General features: G+C 44.6%; 4 protein-coding genes across 5 annotated transcripts in view; 2 read left to right on the forward strand and 2 right to left on the reverse strand.

The window, feature by feature from the left end:
• GLOD4 (glyoxalase domain containing 4) overlaps window positions 1–18,894 on the forward strand; it is a 21,183-nt gene continuing 2,289 nt past the window's right edge. Inside the window, exons 1-9 of one of the 2 annotated variants that reach the window (XM_075120785.1) lie at window positions 1–159; window positions 761–810; window positions 2,412–2,532; window positions 3,496–3,640; window positions 3,850–3,986; window positions 4,739–4,825; window positions 5,080–5,193; window positions 5,285–5,371; window positions 6,671–8,645. In XM_075120785.1, coding sequence (XP_074976886.1) covers window positions 70–159; window positions 761–810; window positions 2,412–2,532; window positions 3,496–3,640; window positions 3,850–3,986; window positions 4,739–4,825; window positions 5,080–5,193; window positions 5,285–5,371; window positions 6,671–6,736 — 897 coding nt within the window. In that variant the 5' untranslated portion in view covers window positions 1–69 and the 3' untranslated portion in view covers window positions 6,737–8,645. Of the gene's footprint in view, window positions 160–760; window positions 811–2,411; window positions 2,533–3,495; window positions 3,641–3,849; window positions 3,987–4,738; window positions 4,826–5,079; window positions 5,194–5,284; window positions 5,372–6,670; window positions 8,646–18,894 lie in introns of those variants that run through there. The other variant, XM_075120786.1, reaches the window with a different exon arrangement.
• On the reverse strand, window positions 8,655–12,972 carry LOC142069501 (diazepam-binding inhibitor-like 5). Its single transcript, XM_075120794.1, has one exon. It carries the CDS (start codon window positions 12,962–12,964, stop codon window positions 12,695–12,697), a length of 270 nt encoding a protein of 89 aa, XP_074976895.1. The 5' UTR covers window positions 12,965–12,972; the 3' UTR covers window positions 8,655–12,694.
• Window positions 12,982–18,894, reverse strand: part of TLCD3A (TLC domain containing 3A) — a 20,685-nt gene continuing 14,772 nt past the window's right edge. Inside the window, exon 6 of the mRNA XM_075120789.1 lies at window positions 12,982–13,050. The gene's annotated coding sequence lies outside the window, so the exon portion shown is untranslated. The remainder of the gene's footprint in view (window positions 13,051–18,894) is intronic.
• Window positions 17,951–18,894, forward strand: part of GEMIN4 (gem nuclear organelle associated protein 4) — a 6,482-nt gene continuing 5,538 nt past the window's right edge. Inside the window, exon 1 of the mRNA XM_075120777.1 lies at window positions 17,951–18,083. Within this exon, the coding sequence (XP_074976878.1) occupies window positions 18,074–18,083 (10 nt within the window). The 5' untranslated portion in view covers window positions 17,951–18,073. The remainder of the gene's footprint in view (window positions 18,084–18,894) is intronic.

Consider the following 18,894-nt stretch of genomic DNA (forward strand, 5'->3'; position numbering starts at 1 on the left):
CCCTCACTCGGCCGCGGCTGGGAGGTTTGCGTCATCGCCACGCGCCGGAAGTAGGGGCCGAAGTCGGAAATGGGAGCCCGCCGCGCGCTGCATTTCGTGTTCAAAGTGGGGAACCGCGGCCAGAGCGTCCGCTTCTACCGCGAGCTGCTGGGCATGAGGGTGAGTGAGCGGGCAGGGGGGCGCCCTCAGCTGGCTGCGTCCGGCCCGCCGCTGCCCCGTTCTGTGGCCGGGCGGGGCGCGGGGAGCGCTGCGGGGCTCCGTGGGTCGCCAGGGCCAGCGTTAGGTTTGCTGGGACCCGGGGCTGAAGCCGAGCTCCGCGCCCCCACCCCACCCCGGGCCAGCGCGGCTCGGGCTCCCCCCCCCCCCCCGGGTCATGGAGTGACCCCGTTGTCCGGGGTCGCGGTGCCGTGAAGTTTGAGAGCCCGGCTCCACAGCGGGCGGCCGCCCCGTGCGAGCGTGTCCGCGCTGCAGTCCAACACCCGCGCCTGGCCTGTGCCCGCTGACTCCCCTCAGGTTATCGGGCTGCTCAGTGGTGAGGAAGACGCTGGAGCTCAAGCTCTGGGACGCTCTCGCTCTGTGGGGTCCCAGAGCCCGGGCTCAGCCTGCGTCTGAACGTGTACGCTGCTACTCTTAGCCCCGCAAACCCGGGTTTTTTGTCACGAGGCGGATGTGCCCTCAGCGTTCTGGTGGGGTGTGCTTAGGTCTGTTTCCCGTTAAGGACTAAGTAGGCTTTATTTGTTGCATGTGTTCGATCTGCCAGATTCTAAGACACGAAGAATTTGAGGAAGGATGCAAAGCTACTTGTAATGGGTATGTACCGTTATTTCTCTTTGTAATCTTTAGCTAAACTAAAACATCTGCAGATGCTGACTAACCAAATGGGCTTACTTATAGACCCTTGAGCATGCTTCCTAAACATTGCTCATTTCATTTGAAGGAAGTAAGAATGTATCTTCTTGCGTCAGTGGTGCTTACATTGGAACATAAGCATTGCCATGGCAGATCAACAGTCTACGTAGTCATGGAGGCCCAGATCTTCAAAGGCAGTTAGATGCCTAAATACCTTTGATCTGAGCCACTGGTTCCTGAATGGAAATTATACTTCATGCTCTTGGGATTTTATTTTATTGTGTTTGTAAATGATATTAGGAAGCCTAGTGCCTTGGGTGGGCATCTTATTATCTTAAGTCAAAATAAATCCGTTAAAATAAAATATCCTGCTACCGCCAGTGGCCTTTCATTTCTTTTCAAAAAGAAAGAGCTTAGAATATATTGTCTAACTTTACAATTTGCCTGTATGAGGATGAGGAAATAGCTTTTTGACTCCACCTGGTGAGCTGCTTATGCTCTGAAACATGAACCTTGAGGGCACTTAATTTTATCCTAGCTCTTGCACTATAGTTGCAGTTCCTATGCTTGGATTATGGATCAAATTATGGATCAAATCATATGAAAACTACTGTTAATCATTCTTTTGGATGGCTGTGCAGTTGTGCCTTCCTAGTTACACATTAACATAGCTTAGCAGGGAAGGTAAAGGGGGTGACTTGATTATCGTGCATAAGTACCTACATGGGAATCAAGTATTTGATAACAGAGGGCTCTTCAGTCTAGCAGACAAAGGTATAACATGATCCAGTGGCTGGAAGTTGAAGCTAAACAAATTCAGACTTGAAATGAGGCATACATTTTTAACAGTAGAGTAATTAACCACTGGATCAATTTACCAAGGGTTGTGGTGGATCCTCCACAAGAGGAATCAAGTTTGGATGTTTTGCTAGAAGCTGTGGTCTACAAATCATTTTGGGGAAGTTCCCTGGCCTGTGTTTTACAGAAGATCAGACTAGATGATCACAATGGCCCTTTCTGGCCTTGGAATCTATTAAATTAAGAACTTACTGGAAAGTTACTGTTTTCTATCACACTTTGTGGGAATCCCTTAGTCATAGTGCCGGCTCCTCCTGTTAGCCGGAACTCATATTAAAAAAATGACTTCTATATGGTGAATAATTAACCAGTGGAACTCGCTGGTGCAAGATATTATCAAAGCAAATAGTTTAGTAAATTTCAAAACAAAATTAGACTATTTGTAGGAGAGCTGCATCTGCTGTTACGTAAGAAACTAGATAGGAGAGGATAAAACTATAAGGATCCTTTCATGGTTGAGGACATGAAGTCGGCACCGACTGGCATGCTCTTTCAGTGATATAGTATTGTATAAAAGTTTGTATGGTATGGGTTTCTGCACTTTCCCCTGAAGCATCTGGCACTGATTGGTGTCAGGGGTAGGATATTGGATTAGCTGGACCACTGGTAATGCAGTTCCTGTCCGGAGGCACTTCTTACTTGTGTGGGGGGTTTCTTTGTTTGTCTCTGATACTGACTACAAATAAATGTGATGGTTGTCCTAGCCCTTATGATGGAAAGTGGAGCAAAACAATGGTGGGCTATGGGCCCGAAGATGATCACTTTGTTGCAGAGTTGACCTACAATTATGGAGTTGGAGAGTATGGACTCGGCAGTGACTTTCTGGTAAATATCACTTGCTGTCCTAACGTTCTTTTGTTCTTGTTGTGAGCTTTTTGGCTCGGAGTCCATTCAGACTGTCTTGGATGCGCTTTCCTGATACTGTTTGATTCCCTATCCATTTTTGTTCCCTGAGGGGAGTCTTGCAGGTGCTGTTTGCATGTCTTTTGTGCAAGGAAGAGGAAGTGGGGAGAGGTGCTTTGTGCTCATGCTGCAGTTGGGCAGGGAGGTGCAGTTGTATTTGTTCCAGGGAGCCCCTCACTCCCCACCTCACTGACAGCAAAATTTGGAGCTTTCTGATAGATCATTCTGGAGAACTGCAGCATCCCTTTTATTTCCCTGGACTTCCAGCCAAGGAGGAACTCACTTTCTCTCCTCCCCCCCGGAGTCAGAGATGGATGGATGGTCATGGAAGCCACTCTTCTCTAAGGTGGCAGAACTCTGGATTTGAATTGGCCACTGCCTCTGCAAAACCCAGTTGGTCAGTGCTGTTCTGGTGAGCTCTGCAAAAACCGGTAGAGCCAGGATCTGGCCTATTAAACTCCATCTCTCTGCTTCATATTTCCCTGTTGTGTAAGAGGTGTTACAGACAGAGTTGTTTTTATAGAGGCAAGATAACCAGCCTCTCAGAGGCTGTTTAGACCCTTGTTCAGGATAGCTCCAACTCTTACTACAGACCACTTGTGTAATTATGGCCCCCTCTCTCCGCTTTCTCTTGGAGGAAGATAATTGAAAAGCTGGGGGCAAGGAACCAGTATCTGGGCTGTTGAGGTTTCCTTGACACCAGTAGGTGTTTTACCCCGGGGTATAGAGCAGAGACTACATAGATGATTGCTCTGTTCCTGGCAATGGATGAAGATTAGGATTCTGTGCTGATACTTGGAGATCTATCAGCTGACCAAAAAGATGGTGTTGGTGCATCTTTGCACAGGTGTATCGGTGCATGTTTGTGCTTTGTATCCTTGCTAGGGCATGACTCTTATGTCCAGCCAGGCAGTGAGCAATGCCAGGAAGATGGGATGGCCACTCAAAGAAGTTGCAAAGGGTATATTTGAAACTGAAGCCCCAGGAGGATACAAGTTCTACCTGGAAGACAAAGAACAACCACAGCAAGGTAACTCACACATACCCTTTTCTCTTGTCATCAGAGACTGAGAGCTGGAACATCAGAAGAGGTTGCAAATCTGGCTTGTCCAAGATTTATGGGAAAGTGTGCCTGCCTCATGTTGTTGCTATTTGTTTCCCATTATCATGAGCACAAAAACCTAGAGTTTAAAACTACAACATACACACCACTAATAGGAAACTATTACAATCTTGCAGATCCCGTGCTAAAAGTAACTTTGGCAGTCTCGAACCTGCAGAAGTCTGTTAGCTACTGGTCTGATCTGCTGGGAATGAAAATTTATGAGACGAATGAGGAAAAGCAAAGGGCTTTGCTAGGCTATGCAGATAACCAGGTTAGTCATTTAGAGAAGTGACCATTCTTTGAAAATAGTATGTTGTGGGATTGGTTCATTTCATAATGACGGAACCTTAAATAAATAAATAAAGCAATCTTACTGAGAACAGCTGTTTCTCTAAACTTCTAAATGTTTGCTTTTTCAGGGTGTCTGCCATCCTGCCTCCCTGCTAAGCACATACTGTAAAAAGGTGGAATTGTCAAATTTGATGTTAGTTTTGCTCTTAACTTTTAATCTAAAAGACTTAAAGTATAGGCATAATAATGCCCATGCTTCATTTCATATGTAGGGCCTTTCTTTAAAGCAAGCAAATAGCCATATAAAAATGAGAACCCCAGCTGCAACTGCTCAGGAAAGAGGCATAAAGGTTAAGATACCATGAAATATGGTAATTTTGAGTGAAAAGGGAAATCGGGGCCCTAGCTGCTCTTTCTACAAAGAGGTTAACATGAACATGAGATTATCCATTCAGTAATTTGCAGTCAGACTAAATTTATCAAATACTCAGGGTGAATCATTCTGCTTTTGTTTTTTGTATCTGCGTACAGCCTCTCTTTCAAATAAGATGACAGAGGTCACTACTACCTTAATGCACTGGGAAATAAGCATATGTGGCTTTGACATGATTAGCTTATTATGTAACGCTGATTGGCATGCAAGCAAAAATGCAATAAAAATTGTATGAATTCTTTTTTTGTCTTCAGATTAGTTTCCCTGCAAGCTAGACTCTTTCAATCCCTCTCTTTCAGTGTAAATTGGAGCTGCAGGGCATTGGCGGAGCAGTGGATCATGCCACAGCTTTTGGGCGGATTGCCTTCTCTTGCCCAAAGGAAGAGGTAACTGATTTCCTTCTTCCTCTGGCCCTTTCCCATATTACCGGGGCTGGCCATGTGGAGGGTGACTCATGGTAATACCGATAGCCACTTGAAGGTCTCTCACGTCACTATGTGAACAAGACGATAACATCAAATGAGAGTTGTGTTTAACTTTCTCTTGGTGAGAATGTGATGGAGATGTGAGTACTGGGTACAGTAAATGATCGCAGCCTGATATGACACAACTGACCTTCAGCTCACTCTTTGTTTTTAAGTTGCCAAACATTGAAGCACTGATGAAGAAAGAGAAGCAGAAGATTTTAACACCCCTAGTTAGCTTGGACACCCCTGGAAAAGCAACAGTGCAAGTGGTTATCCTGGCTGATCCCGTGAGTGATGTTTGAAATAGAGACAGAATAAACTTTAATTCAGTCTCCCCCTCAGGCAATTTCACTTTCTCTCCTGTTAAATCTGGTTTAGGACAACCATGAAATCTGCTTTGTAGGAGATGAGGCATTTAGAGAGCTTTCCAAGATGGATCCCAATGGCAACAAGCTGTTAGATGATGTAAGTAATATATTCTCTGTATTGTTTGTTGGTGGAGAGGTCGGAGCATCAGGATAGAAATGCATAGACTACCTGTATGTTTTAAAATCCCAACACGGTCCAGTGCCTTTCCAGTCCTTCAAAGGCAGCTACACTGAGTTCTAAAGGGGTCTTTCAGATGAGTGCTTCATGCAGTTCTTCAGATGCTAAAAATCCCAAATAGCTTTGGGGGTTTGCCTCTGTATCCTGGAAAGAATTTTCCTTCCCTGTTCTTGTGGTGGCCACTTGGGTGTTACTCCTCACTTCAGAGGGGGCTGCAGAATGGACGATGCTAGAAGTGCAAAGTATCAGTTACAAATCAACTTAAGTAACAGTGGAAAGTGGCTTGTTGGTTGTAACTACAATCAGCTCAGTGCAGTAGAACAGCTTCACAAGATAATGGGCTGCTGCTACAGAAATGACAAGCGGTTTCAGGAAAAGTGTGAAAAGAAAAGGGACGTTTCAGAGCAGGAGACACTGATCCTGTCATGCCTGTGTCTTACCAAATCACTTTGTCGGATACATTTATCTGGTGCAGCAGTGACAGTCACTCACTGTACCTTTTTTAACTTGCTTCTGAAACTAACATGTATTGTTGCAGGGAGTGTCTGTTGCTTTTGTTGTACTGAAGTCTGGAGGTGATTCCCAAAGAGCATTGTTTTTCATTTACAGTGTGGTAGAATTGTTTGCTTTAGGTAATCACAGATTAACTTAAGAGTTGGTCGTTATTGGTGAATAAGTCAGTCATCCAGTCGACTGACTGCAGTCATCCAGTCGACTGACTGCAGTCATCCAGTCGACTGACTGCAGTCATCCAGTCGACTGACTGCAGTCATCCAGTCGACTGACTGCAGTCATCCAGTCGACTGACTGCAGTCATCCAGTCGACTGACTGCAGTCATCCAGTCGACTGACTGCAGTCATCCAGTCGACTGACTGCAGTCATCCAGTCGACTGACTGCAGTCATCCAGTCGACTGACTGCAGTCATCCAGTCGACTGACTGCAGTCATCCAGTCGACTGACTGCAGTCATCCAGTCGACTGACTGCAGTCATCCAGTCGACTGACTGCAGTCATCCAGTCGACTGACTGCAGTCATCCAGTCGACTGACTGCAGTCATCCAGTCGACTGACTGCAGTCATCCAGTCGACTGACTGCAGTCATCCAGTCGACTGACTGGCGCTAACCCAAGCAGAATCCTGGACGTGTTTGCTTCTGTAAATGGCTGTTGTTTTAATAACTTTATCATTATACAAATTGTTCACTTCTATTTGTACAGGCGATGGCAGCAGACAAAAGTGACGAGTGGTTTGCTAAGCACAAAATGCAGAAGACTTCTGCTTAGTTGAAGAGAATTGTCTCATAAACGATGCCTTTAGCTGCTAAACACCTGTAAAATGTGTCCGGTTTTGCAGTCATGTTGTCCCCATTCAGTGAGAGAGTGTGCAATGCCCTTGCAAAAGTCTATGGAAGAAAAGTGGGAAAGTTTTGTTGTGCTGTGATGCACAGATTGAGCATTTGATTTCATAACATGGGGGCCATGGACTTGTAATAGGACACCCTCTCAAGCTTTTCTCTTTCCTGTTGGATTGAGAGAGACCAGAGTTTAGCCTAGACATTAGCTGCATCTTTTCGGTATTTTAGGTAGCATATATCTATTGCAGGATGTGTACTGAGCTATCTTTCTGCAGGGATTTCGGAGTGAAGAATAACTCCATTTCAAATTCACCCTGCTGAATAAGACCAGAATGAATTTACTGCATGCGCTAAAACAGAACGCTGGCAAGGGGGAGGATCAGAACACTAACTAATTAGATTAAACTATGGTATTTTATTCTAATTAGCAGTTCTCTTCCAAATAATTCATGCTGCTAAACCTAACCGAATAAAAATTCGTGGTTCAGAGCTGGTGGAAAAAAGCTCTTTGGAAGTGTTGAAATACTTGCTTTCAAAGCAAAGTATAGGTTAAAGAATAAAGTAAATGTTATATTGATGGTTGGTTCCATTCATGGAAAATGTATTGGACAACTCCAGAACTTATTGCCATGAAGTGAAAGGGACAACATTAATGGTGGTATAATAACAAATAGACTAGTTGTGTATGTTACAGAGCATTTTGTACGGTCAGTGGCTTTAGCAATGCTCAGTCTGCTGCACATAGAAAAGAAAAAGCCTTTGGTTAGCTACTGTTTGTTGTGAACAGTGCAAGTATTGTGTTTTTATGACATAGATTAAATCTGGAACTGAGAGCTTGTCTACATGGGAAAATTGATTAGCATAATTATAATAATAAATATCTAGCTCTTAGTGGAATAGCTGTCCTGCTGTAGCTATGCAGGTCAGTTTCCCTATCTAAACCCTAAGGCTGACATCTAGGTTTTGATTCTGAGAAAAACCTCCCTGAAGCCAAATGTAGGTGGATAGCTCAGTTGCTATTAGCTGGCATATGATTAAAATGTTTGAGCATAGATTATCTTTTTTTCCAGATAAACATTAAACAAATAAATCACTGCAGTACTAATGAGAGCACCGTGATGAGCATAGTGTAAATGCCTGAATCAACAGAAGGTAAAATACATAGTCCAAGCTTCTTAGCTTTCAAACCATCACGACACAAAGGTGCGACATAGACCTTAAAATACTGGGCAAAATCAATGGGTGGAATTAGACTTTTTTTTAGACACATTAACCAGTATGTTTCCTGGGTCAGAATTTCTAAAGAATGATGCAGGAACTGATTTGGGAAGAACCAATACAGAGTTTAAAATGTGTGACTTCATTGGTACAGCTGAGAAATATGCTCATTACCTCTTCAAAAGCTGTGTTTTGTCTCTGTACTGCCAGTGTAACTCTTCTTCCATTTCCCCACTCAGCATAAAATCCTGGCTCTGTCTCAAACCATCCTTTCAGGCCAGAGGAAATGAGGTTATTTTGGAGAATGTGAAAAGCTGAGGATTCCCTGATAGGCCTTATTGGACTAGGTCTGTCCTATGGCTTCCATGCACCTTAAGCTGCATTATATCTATTTGCTAACTGCAGTGCACCAAACACTTGACATTCCAAACTAGAGCCAGTCAGACTTTATTATTTGGGAGAGGGGAAGAGTAAAGTGACAAATGGATAGCTGTCTTGAAATTAGCTTTAAGTGTGTTAATTTAACAACTTGTCGTCTTCTGGGTTGAACTGACTTGAATGCCTGCTGTTGCTGATGGAACTGTAGAATCAGCACGTTCTGAATAAATATCTACAATATACTTGTTGCATATGCTTACTGGTTTTTAATAATTCTCTGGGAAAAGTTCAATTAGCCTCTTGTGTTACAAAAACAAGTGAGCAAAAATCAACTTGCAAGCAAATGTCACCCACTTACTTTCATCCAATTTCTTAACATAATAAACACCAAAATATTTGAAATTAGTCTTTGATTTAAGCAGAAAGGGGCCACTTAACATTCAGCTTCTCGGTATTTTTTTGTTTCTGAAAGATTGGGCTAAACTTTTTTCAGTTCAACTAGGTAGCAATTGTAAAACTAAAACAAAACAACCAACTTTAACGAGAGACTTGAAAGAAAAAGTAGCTCAATGTTGGAGTAATAGTGGGCCCGTTACTATCCTTTCCCCCTCAGTTTTTAATAGTGGTAGTGTTAAGTTTGTTACCGGTCTTTCACTTTGACCCCTGATATCTTAAGAATTTATTCTAATAGTGTCCTTTTTCTTTGTAATTGATACTACACGTGAGACTAGGTATTCAGTATGGGGAGGGAGCTTTGAATTTAGGTGTGGTTTAGATTACATTGTATGCACACTCCGACTTTAATGTATCCAGAGCTAAGGCTAACGATTATATTGGAGTACATGGGAGCTTATGTCTGTGCAAATTATACTGGATAACAAGGAAACACTTGAACAAAAATGATATTTGTTGAAGTAAATGTTTCCGCTTGCCTCAGCTGCCAGGTGCAGATTGCCATTTCATTTGCAGGTAATAGTTACTGTTTAACATAATCTGCTATATACGTAGGTAACAGGCCTGGAAGAGGGAAGCTGTAGAGAGGAGTGTGTTAAATTTCTTTTGCCGTGGTTTCTTATTTCAACCTGCTTTCATGAATGCACACATCAAAAGAGTTAATCCGAGGCTCTAATTATTTCGGTCCTCTACTGTAAGACAAAACTTATTAACCTTTTCTCTTGCAGTGTGCAGTACTATCAGAACCCTAAAAGTCACTGCATCATCCTGTCTAGGTCTATGATCTACACGGGAGAAGGGACTGCTTGGAATATCTTTCAGTTAAAACATCTGTATTTATATTGTGATGTGAAAATGCACCAAACCCCTTGGGCCTCACACTCTGCCTAATACTACAGATTTGTCTAATGCTCATATTGAAATGGACTGTGAACATACAGTAGGTGTTGGGAATAATATGCTCAAACTTACCTCTGGAGGGTTGGATCTCAGCTGTTGTTCACTGAGACATTCTCAAAGCCCAGTTTGAAACTGTTTAGTTCTGAGCATGTGCTGGATATTGTCTTAACCTACTATTACATCTGTTCACTTTTAAAGGGATAGTGTCAAAGACCCTTTTCAGTAAGGGTGCAGCTGACTATGGAAAGCTATCAAATACAGTCAAAACAATAGCAATATTTTCCATCAAGTTCCTTAATGTACAGTAAGCTTAAGTATCACTTCTAACTCAGGTAAGTGCAACGTTTCCAGATAGTAATGTCACTTTCAAATGGAGGGTGTTGTTTAAGCCAATACGCTTTTGTAGTTTATCAATTAAGTCTGAATTATTGGTAACAGTTTCATAGACTTCCTCAGCAATGGCTGGCCTATTCTTAAACTGAAATGGACTTCCACAGTTGTGTGAACTTTCAGATAGCAGCTTGCTGTAACTATCTCTGCAAAGTGAATGCTCCGGGTGTCTCAGCCCCCTCCTTCTCTTGCTGAGCCCCCCTTCTGTGGTGCCTCTAGGGTGAGTCACAGCCTGGGTCCTGCATGTGATGACATCACAATGCTGGGGAGTGCCTGAAACAATCAATGGGGAGGAGAATTCCCTGACTATCTCAGCCAGGCAGTGCTGCCAGATGCCTGAAAAGCTCTGCCTGGATTGAAGTGCCTCAAATACCATACAACTAAAACATAACATGATGTGAAGATGCATTAACCACACACAAAGCTTCAGACTCTGTGCATGACACTGTAATGATCTGGCTCTAATTTTTGTATTGAAATGGGATCTGAATGTACTCCCAGTGTCAGGAGTAGCATGCTCGCTTTTATTCTCAAATGGTTGGATCTCAACCTGTCAGTTCACACAGCCCAGTATGAAATTATATACATCAGTGTGATGGTGTCTGGTGCCCACAAACAAGGGCCCGAGGCTCCTAAGTGCTGTACAAACACACAACAAAGAGGTGGGTTCATTTTAATAATGTGTTGGATGCTGTAACAATCTCAGGCTAAGCTCTGGGTTTATCTTTGTATCATTTACCTTTTAAAAGACACAGTTGGCAGTACAGCCAGGAAAGTGAAATGGAGACTTTCTTATTATTAAACTCAAACCAGGTGGCTGCTGTTTGAACTTGGACTTTGACTACAATGAAATGTGGCTGCCACTGACTGCAGTTCAATTTTAAAATCCAGCTTTTCATGACTGGTAAAATTTAACGGGTGTGATCATCCGTGCTAATGACAAAGTTCCTTCTGTACACTCTTCTATATATTGTCCTAAAGCCTGCTCCTTAATGTAGTTGGAGGCCTGATCCTCAAAGGTCTTTAAGTGCCTAACTCCCCTTGAAATCAATGGGAATTAGGTGCCTAAATACCTTTTGTGGATTTGGGCCTAAACCCATTCCAGTCATGCACAAAGTCACTGATGTTTGTCATGTGTCTCTTCTTTCCTCATCTCAGCAGGGGCAGAAGTGCATGCAGTGAAGTGGGGTTTGGGTGTCTGTTTTTTTCAATTATATATTAAATACATGCCACTTTACTATAGGTTTGTTACAGAGGGCAAGGTCAAAGAAATACACCTTGCACTTGGGGCAGAAGATGGTGAGGTTTGGTGTGGTTCCTTAGTTGGTGGAAGAGTTCATTCCCCAGCCTGGGCTGGTCTATAAGACCGTTCTGTCTTCTGTAGTAGATGAGTTTAAGCTCGTTGGAAAAAGTTCCATTGAATCAGAAGAGCAGAGTGGCCAACCGCTGTCTACATCCCAACCTGCTGCTGTAAAGTAAAGTGAAAATGGAATTCTACCCATTACAGCAGCAGCCGTGGTGCTGCATGTGTGAAGGGCACATGGAAGGTTTTGTAAATAACACACTTGGAAGTAATCCTGTGTTTTGTTTAGAGGGGCAAGTACCTGAAAAGGGCAACTGGGATGGTGAGGAATTCATCTGTTTCTTGGTCCTTGGCATCATCATTCTAATGTCATCACAATCTTTGCCATAGCAATTAACTTATAGTGGGGAGTGAGAGCTGCTGACCTCTCAATGAGCCCCCATCATACAGTTTTTATTTGCATATATTTAGTAACAACGTCCCACCCTGGCACCAGTGAGAGAGACGGAATGGTTTCTAAATCAAAGGTTTGCCATGGGGTTGTATCGCTTTAGCTTGCTAAACTGATATGCTTCGTTAGGAACTGAGCTTCAGCACAGAATCTGAAGCGTTAAAAGGAAATTAAAGTGGAGAGGGAGAGATTGTGTCTAGATTAACCCTGGCCTGTTCTGGATTAATGATTGCACAACATTTGACCTTGTAAAGGCTGCCTGTGGTGTGTCTTCTCCACACCCCAGGATTACATATTGGCAATGTGGTTTCTTATTTAATTGTCTGGTTTCCACAGGCCCATTTTAGTAAGGGAGAAACTGTACAAAGTGCTGTCCAGTGCACAAAGTCAAACAGCCCATCACGTTCCTTTATGTACAGTAAGCTTGAGCAGCACTTGTAACTCTGATAAGTGCAACGCTGATAGACAGTAATGTGTTTTTCAAAGGGAGGGTTTTCCTTTAAGCAAATACACTGGCTTGTGAAGTAAGCCTCTTAAGTATCGGTAAGAGTTTACCAGAAATCATAAACAATGATTGAACGATCCTTATCCTAAAATGAACTTCCGCACTCGTATAGACTTTCAAAGGCCATGCACAACTTTTTCAGTCATATACACTCCATGGCTGCTGATTACAGTTGTATTGGCTTGGCAGCTACTCTACATTGATCTAAGGGGTGAGAGGAAACTCCCTAACAGGGATGTTGGGTCAAAAGCCTGCTAATGCCACATGGCTGCCTGATATCTGTGAACACTTAATTTTTAGCTACGTGCTTTTTTTTCAGTTCTTCAGCTTTTGCAATGTAATTCTTCATGGCATCAGCCTTGCTCATCCCTTTGTGTCCATTCCAGGCCTCCCATTTGGCTTTGCCTATTACATCAGTTGGAGCAGGGCAGGGGATGTTGATGTCCCCAATGGTGGCTTGTTTGTAGAGACTGTAAATCTCCAGTTTTTCTTGGTCTGAGATCGGCACCTTCATTTCCCGGACCATAGCAGCAGCTTTCTCAAATTCCTCCTGAGACATGGTGAGAGCTCAGCGTCAGGACTGCTCCTTTCTTCTGCTGTAGAGGGCTTGCCAAGATCCTCAAGGGTTGACCCAGGCCACGACAACTGGAATGAAGGAGAGTTGCAACAGCAGAGTAAGATTTTTAAATGCCCCAATGAAAGACCGTGCAACTGTCTGTAGCAGGAGCAATACAATTTTCAAATGGCCTTAAAATTAATCCCAGATTGGGGTATTTAGCAGATTTTACAGATTTTTACAGTCAATTCTTCTTGGACCGAGCATTACTTTCCCTTTTGGAGACAGGCTCTTGGGGTCTGTTTCTCTCTATGTATAGCAGTTAGTCTCTCTACTGTGATGAACATGGTATAAAAATATAGACCGTTTATAAATATAGCTGGTTTGTAAAATGTGTGGCCATCTATTCATCAGAAATCTGCTAAACATATGGACAGGTTTAGTCTGCCTTTGTAACCAATGTGGAAGAAGGTCAAAGGAAGGCAATTATTCAAAGAAAACAAATTTAGCTAGGAATTTGGTCTTAACTCTATCTGTGTCAGTCTGGATTTCAGTGGGGTTGCTCTGGCTTTCTGCCAAGAGGAATTTAACCCGATGTGCCTATATATTGGCAGTTTGCCTAGGAAAGAAGCAGTGTTGCCAACTGTTCTACTATTTGGTGTTTTTTCTTAAAGCCCCAGCTGCTGGAGTCAGGTGAGTATCCCAGTCTCAGCTTTCATTTAAGAAGGGGGTAGAAAAATGTAAATTTCTATCCCTGATCATTGTGGAGAAAAACTTGAAGATGTGACTCAAACATTTAAAAATCCAGAAGGAAAATAAAAAGAACCCAACTATTTATTATTTTTAAAGTTAATTTTTATGGGGCCTGACATGATTTTGGAAGCCTTGAGTTTAGCAATACTGGAAAACAACCACAAACAAACACAACCCCACCATATCCCCATGCTGAATTTTTGTGCCCCGAATGAGACAGTCACGTAAACAGTGGAAGTTTTTGTCCTATACTAAAATAGATATTTATAAAGTGCCCTGTCATAGTACCTAGCTAAGCAATGCAAATATGACCATTGGTTATAGAGAAGTACTTTAATCAATTGCTGGCTGCTAATAGGTTTAAGTTAAGTTCCTTAAGAGGCCTGGGCCCTCTGTTTCAAAGCTAGGATCACCTAAATAAGAGTAAAAAGAAAAGGAGTACTTGTGGCACCTTAGAGACTAACCAATTTATTTGAGCATGAGCTTTCGTGAGCGACAGCTCACTTTGCTCAGCATCTCCTAAAACCAGGCTGGTTTGACTGAGATGCCTCAACTTAGGCACAAAAGGTTTGAACACTCCGGCTTTAGTGGGGTGGTTCTCCCAGCCCCCTTTCATTCCATTTAAAACTGATGCTCTAAACACACACCCCGCCCCCCAGTCTCAAGGGTATCCAGGATTCTTTGAGTCGCAGAAGCTGAGAGCTCCCAGCCCCACATGCTGAGGGAATCTGAAGTGTCCTGGGGAAGCGAATCTCCCTCTCCAGGACTCAGCCGGGGTAAGTCAAGATGGGGAGCAGGGAGCTGAGAGTTTTAGGAGGGGAAGATTTTCAGTGTCTCGGTGCGTGATCTGAGGGGGGCCTTAGCAGCGGAGGGGCTGACGGGGATCCCCAACCAGTGTCTCCCCCAGGAATTGAAATTGGCGGGGGGGGGGTTCAAATTTACAGGGGGGGAGTCAGGGCCGCTGAGGGGTGAGACTGTGAGGGTTAAGGTGGCTCTATGGCACCATAGTCAAAACTGAAAAATGTTTCATGACCATTTAATTAGATTTAACTCATGTTTTAAAATCATCACAAATATTAAAGTTGGCTACTCAAGCCTTCTATGAAGCACTATGTCTACATCCTTCTTGGTTTCTTGTTATAATTTTGCACAACTCTGTTAATGAACTTCTTGAATGCAATGCGTTCATCTCTGGTGGCTTCTTGTGTGTCCGGTACTTCCATTCCTTCAACTGATATGCTCATTAGTTCATTTACATGATCAGGCAGAAGGCGACTTCTTTCAGAACACACAATTCTATTCACTCGAGGCAAAAGAATGCTCAACTGTAGCTGTTGTGACTGGGAGTAGCAAGAGATGAATTTCTACTTCTTTCATCCCAGGAAACATGGCACAAAGATTGGGTCAAGCCACTAGTGATGATAAAGAAGATGAAGTCAAATCTTCATTCGTTCGTCGTACGATATTCCACTTGTGTGTTCAAATTCTCTATTCTGTCCTGAGCACACGGCAGCCCCATTGCTGGTAGTGCCTCACTCCACTCAACTGTCGGTGTTTTATAGGATAGGGATCTGTAAAAGCTACGTAGAGGTTGAGTAGAATCTATAAGTCGCTGTTGTAGATTTTTAAGAATAAAGTCTGTGTACTTTTTCAGTTGTCTTAACAAACACTTCTTGTCCTCTTCACTTAAGGATTCAATATAAATGCCTTCATTACTCAACTTCTGGACTGAAGTCTTTGTTCTTCCAGTAGTTTTTCAGTGGATAGCTCTCTGATTGATCCAAATGTAGCTTCTATTGCTGGACAAAGATCTACTACTGTTGTAGAAGATGCCTGGGTGGCCATTGTTTAATGACCCAAGTGGTTTTAACAGGAGACTTACAAAGGAGAGAATGGCAGTAGTCTTCTCTGAATGTAGTAGCAAAAGTAATCCACCAGTCTCACTACTTAGATCCATCCCATCTTGGTAGATACTTTCCAAAGCCAGTAATATCTGGAGTAATTTTAAGACAACCTCCAAGGATCGCTCATGAGAAAGCCAGAGAGTTTTCCCAGGTTGGACTAATTTGAACTTCAGTCCCAGTGTATCTTCTATATTTTCCAAGATATTCAGTCTTTTTGGACTCTTGCTGAAAAAAGAATATAATGAAAACATTAAATTTATAGCTTTTTAAATGTCTTTTGAAGAGTCTGCAGCTCGTACTAGCACTAGTTGGAGTAGATGGCCTCTGCAGTGTGTACAGGAGAGATTAGGGTTATGCTTTTCTCTGAGCAAAGCTTGTGCTCCACCATGTCTTCCAGAGAAGTTTGCAGCTCTCTCAAATGCACAAGCAGCCATCTGTTTGGGGTCCAATTGACAAGCATTTAACTCTTCTAAGATGTGGGTTGTCACAGATGCAGCTGATGTGTCTTCTATAACTTGAACATCTAGAAATGCATCTACTGGCCTATCACTGACATCAAGATAACGTACACAGTGACTTAATACTCGATGCCCATTTGCATCGGTGTATTCATCAGCCATGTATGCAAATTTTTTTTGTGGTGGGAGAGTTCTTCATTCTTTGAACTGTTGAGTCTTTTCACTGTTGCACCACATGCAGAATTTGAGTTTCCTGCAGAAAGACAGTGAGCATTTGCTGGTCTTGTTCAGAATCAGTGTTCAGCTTCAGGATGAACAAGTGACCATGCACTTAACATTGGCCTCCAGTTTGTAGTGTGCGGTATCTCTTGCTTAAATAGACAGTATGATGTCGCAGCCATGTTTGTTCGCATGAACTGTGTTGTGTCTCCAGCATTCTTAACAGCCTCATTAACGCTCACTGGTGTTGTCCTTCGTCAGTGGAGACTCAGAGTTCAGAGGTGCTTTCACATGAGTTCACCTCCCAGGTGGGGGGCAAGAAGGCACCTTGCTCATTCCTCCAGCTGCTCACTGTTCGCTCTGGCCACTGTTATTCGTTGTGCCACCGTTCACTCCATCGCTCTGTTGCCAAAGGCCCTGCGCCATCACCTTCTGCTGCCACCTGCCACTGTGACCTCTGCGAGTTGGTCTCTTGAGGTTCCACCCAGCTCTCTGTGATTTCAGCTGAGCTCTACGGGGGAACCTTGCTGCTAGTGCAGACTGGGCCATCTCTTCCACAGAAACACTGTCCCCCAGCAGGTCTAAGCACTTTGACCTGATTTGAGCTGCAGTGGTCACTTAACAAAACAAAAGACTAGCTCTGGAGCCTAATCAGCTGTCTTTAAACAGGTTTCAGAGTAGCAGCCCTGTTCGTCTGTATCTGCAAAAAGAACAGGAGTACGTGTGGCACCTTAGAGACTAACCAATTTATTTGAGCATAAGCTTTCGTGGGCTATAGCCTACTTCACGAAAGCTTATGCTCAAATAAATGTTAGTCTCTAAGGTGCCCCATGTACTCCTGTTCTTTTTGCCTTTAAACAGGGGAGAGAGGGGCAGGTCAAACAGTACGTGTGACTCAGGGAGACTATCAAGCAAAACCCCTGTCCCCACCCTCTCTTTTGATGCCCTCAATCAGCAGAGGCTAAGGACAGTTCTACTGCCCTGTACTCCTGCAATAAGACCAACAACATTTCATTACCCCCCTTCCCCTCCCATTCAAGTGATTTATAACCCAACCCCAGCCAACATCTATCACTTAGGCAATGCAGCTCTGTTTGCTGGATACCTAAGTAGATTAGGTGTGAATGTAAATACAGTCTGGTCTTGAAGCCTTTCCCCCCAGCTCATCAGGAGCTGCCAGGGCGAACTGCTTTAGACTTTGCTTACAAATTTGAAATTATTAGGTACGCCAATGTCACCGAAATGAATGCACTGACATGGTCACAAAAAAACAACAGCTGTAGACGGAAGCTAGTCCATGTCCCTGCTTTTCAAATCTATTATACTTTTTCAGATACACGTATTTTATCATACACTGTGCCTGCTTTTAAAGCGTGTATTAATGTTTCAGTTTCAAGTCACGTTTCCAAACAGTCGCTGAACAGGCCCCACTGCATGTAACTAGTTCACAGAACTGGGGTTGGGGGGGAAATCCCCCTCCCCAACCCAGGAGCCGGGCGAGAGGGGGCGGGATCTTACCGGCGGGGCAAAGATCTGCGATCCCAGGCCGCGCCCTGCAGTGCTGCGCAGCCGCCCGCAGAGCCCGCTGTGCCGCGTCTCGCCGCCGGGAGCCCCGGGTGAGCCGCGGCCACGTGGCTCGCAGGCGGCGGCTGGGCCGGAGCGTCACAGAGCCGGGCGCGCCGAGCTCACAAGCGCCGCCTCGGGCAGCCGGGACCGGGGCCGCCCTCGCCCTGCCGGGGCCGCCGCCGCCTGCGCCGGAGCAGCGGACAGGCCGGGCCATGGAGCTAGGTGGGTGCTTGGCTGGCGGCGCGGCTGCCCCCGGCTCCTGCCCGCGGGACGCTGGGGCGGCCCGGCCCCGCTGCCTGGGGCAGCGGCGGGTGTGTGTGTGTTGGGACGTGCGTGGGGGGGACACGCGTGGAGTGGGTGCGGGTGTGTTGGGACGCGCGTGCGGGTGTTGTGTTGGACGTGGGTGGGTGTTAGGACGCGCGTGGAGTGCGGGTGTGTCTGCGTTAAGCCATGCGTGGGGCGTGTTGTGTTGGGACACGCGTGGCAGGGTGTGAGCGTGCGGCGACACACAGCACCTTAAACCAGCCTCACCTGCCGGGTGTTTAATAAACAGCTCCGCCCTATAAAGTCGTTCCCACGTTTCTGGCCTGGGTAGGCGCCAGGTATCCCAGCTATTCTGTGCCGGTGGTTGGGCAAGCTACCCTGATGTAAGAGTGCGCCCCCGCAGAGTTGCATTATACAAGGATGCTGATCCCAGCAGCCTTCCCCGCCTAAATGGGGACCCTGGACTGAGCTAAGTAATTGCACCGGCTGGCTGAGGAGTCAGCTAGGGGGTTAGCAGATATCAGACCCGAGAGAGAATCGTTTGCCCTGTTTGTACACCCGATTGCATGTACCAAAAAAGGTGCGCTTCAGGGATTGCGATTCCATCCACATGCATGAGAGACAGACACTGGCAGATCCCTCCTTGCTTCTTCTCTTGTGGCTTATGCTGTTGCTACAGCCTCTCTGACAGTGTGTGAGGAGCAGAGGGTTAACCTGCCTGGACAAGAGGTCCACAATTCTCATAGAACGTTATATCACGGCCAGTAAC

This window comes from Caretta caretta, chromosome 17, assembly GCF_965140235.1.
Source record: "Caretta caretta isolate rCarCar2 chromosome 17, rCarCar1.hap1, whole genome shotgun sequence".
NCBI lineage: Eukaryota > Metazoa > Chordata > Testudines > Cheloniidae > Caretta > Caretta caretta.

Coding starts and splice junctions, on each gene's coding strand:
- LOC142069501 (XM_075120794.1), bottom strand. CDS start 12,964: ATGTCTCAGGAGGAATTTGAGAAAGCTGCTGCTATGGTCCGGGAAATG.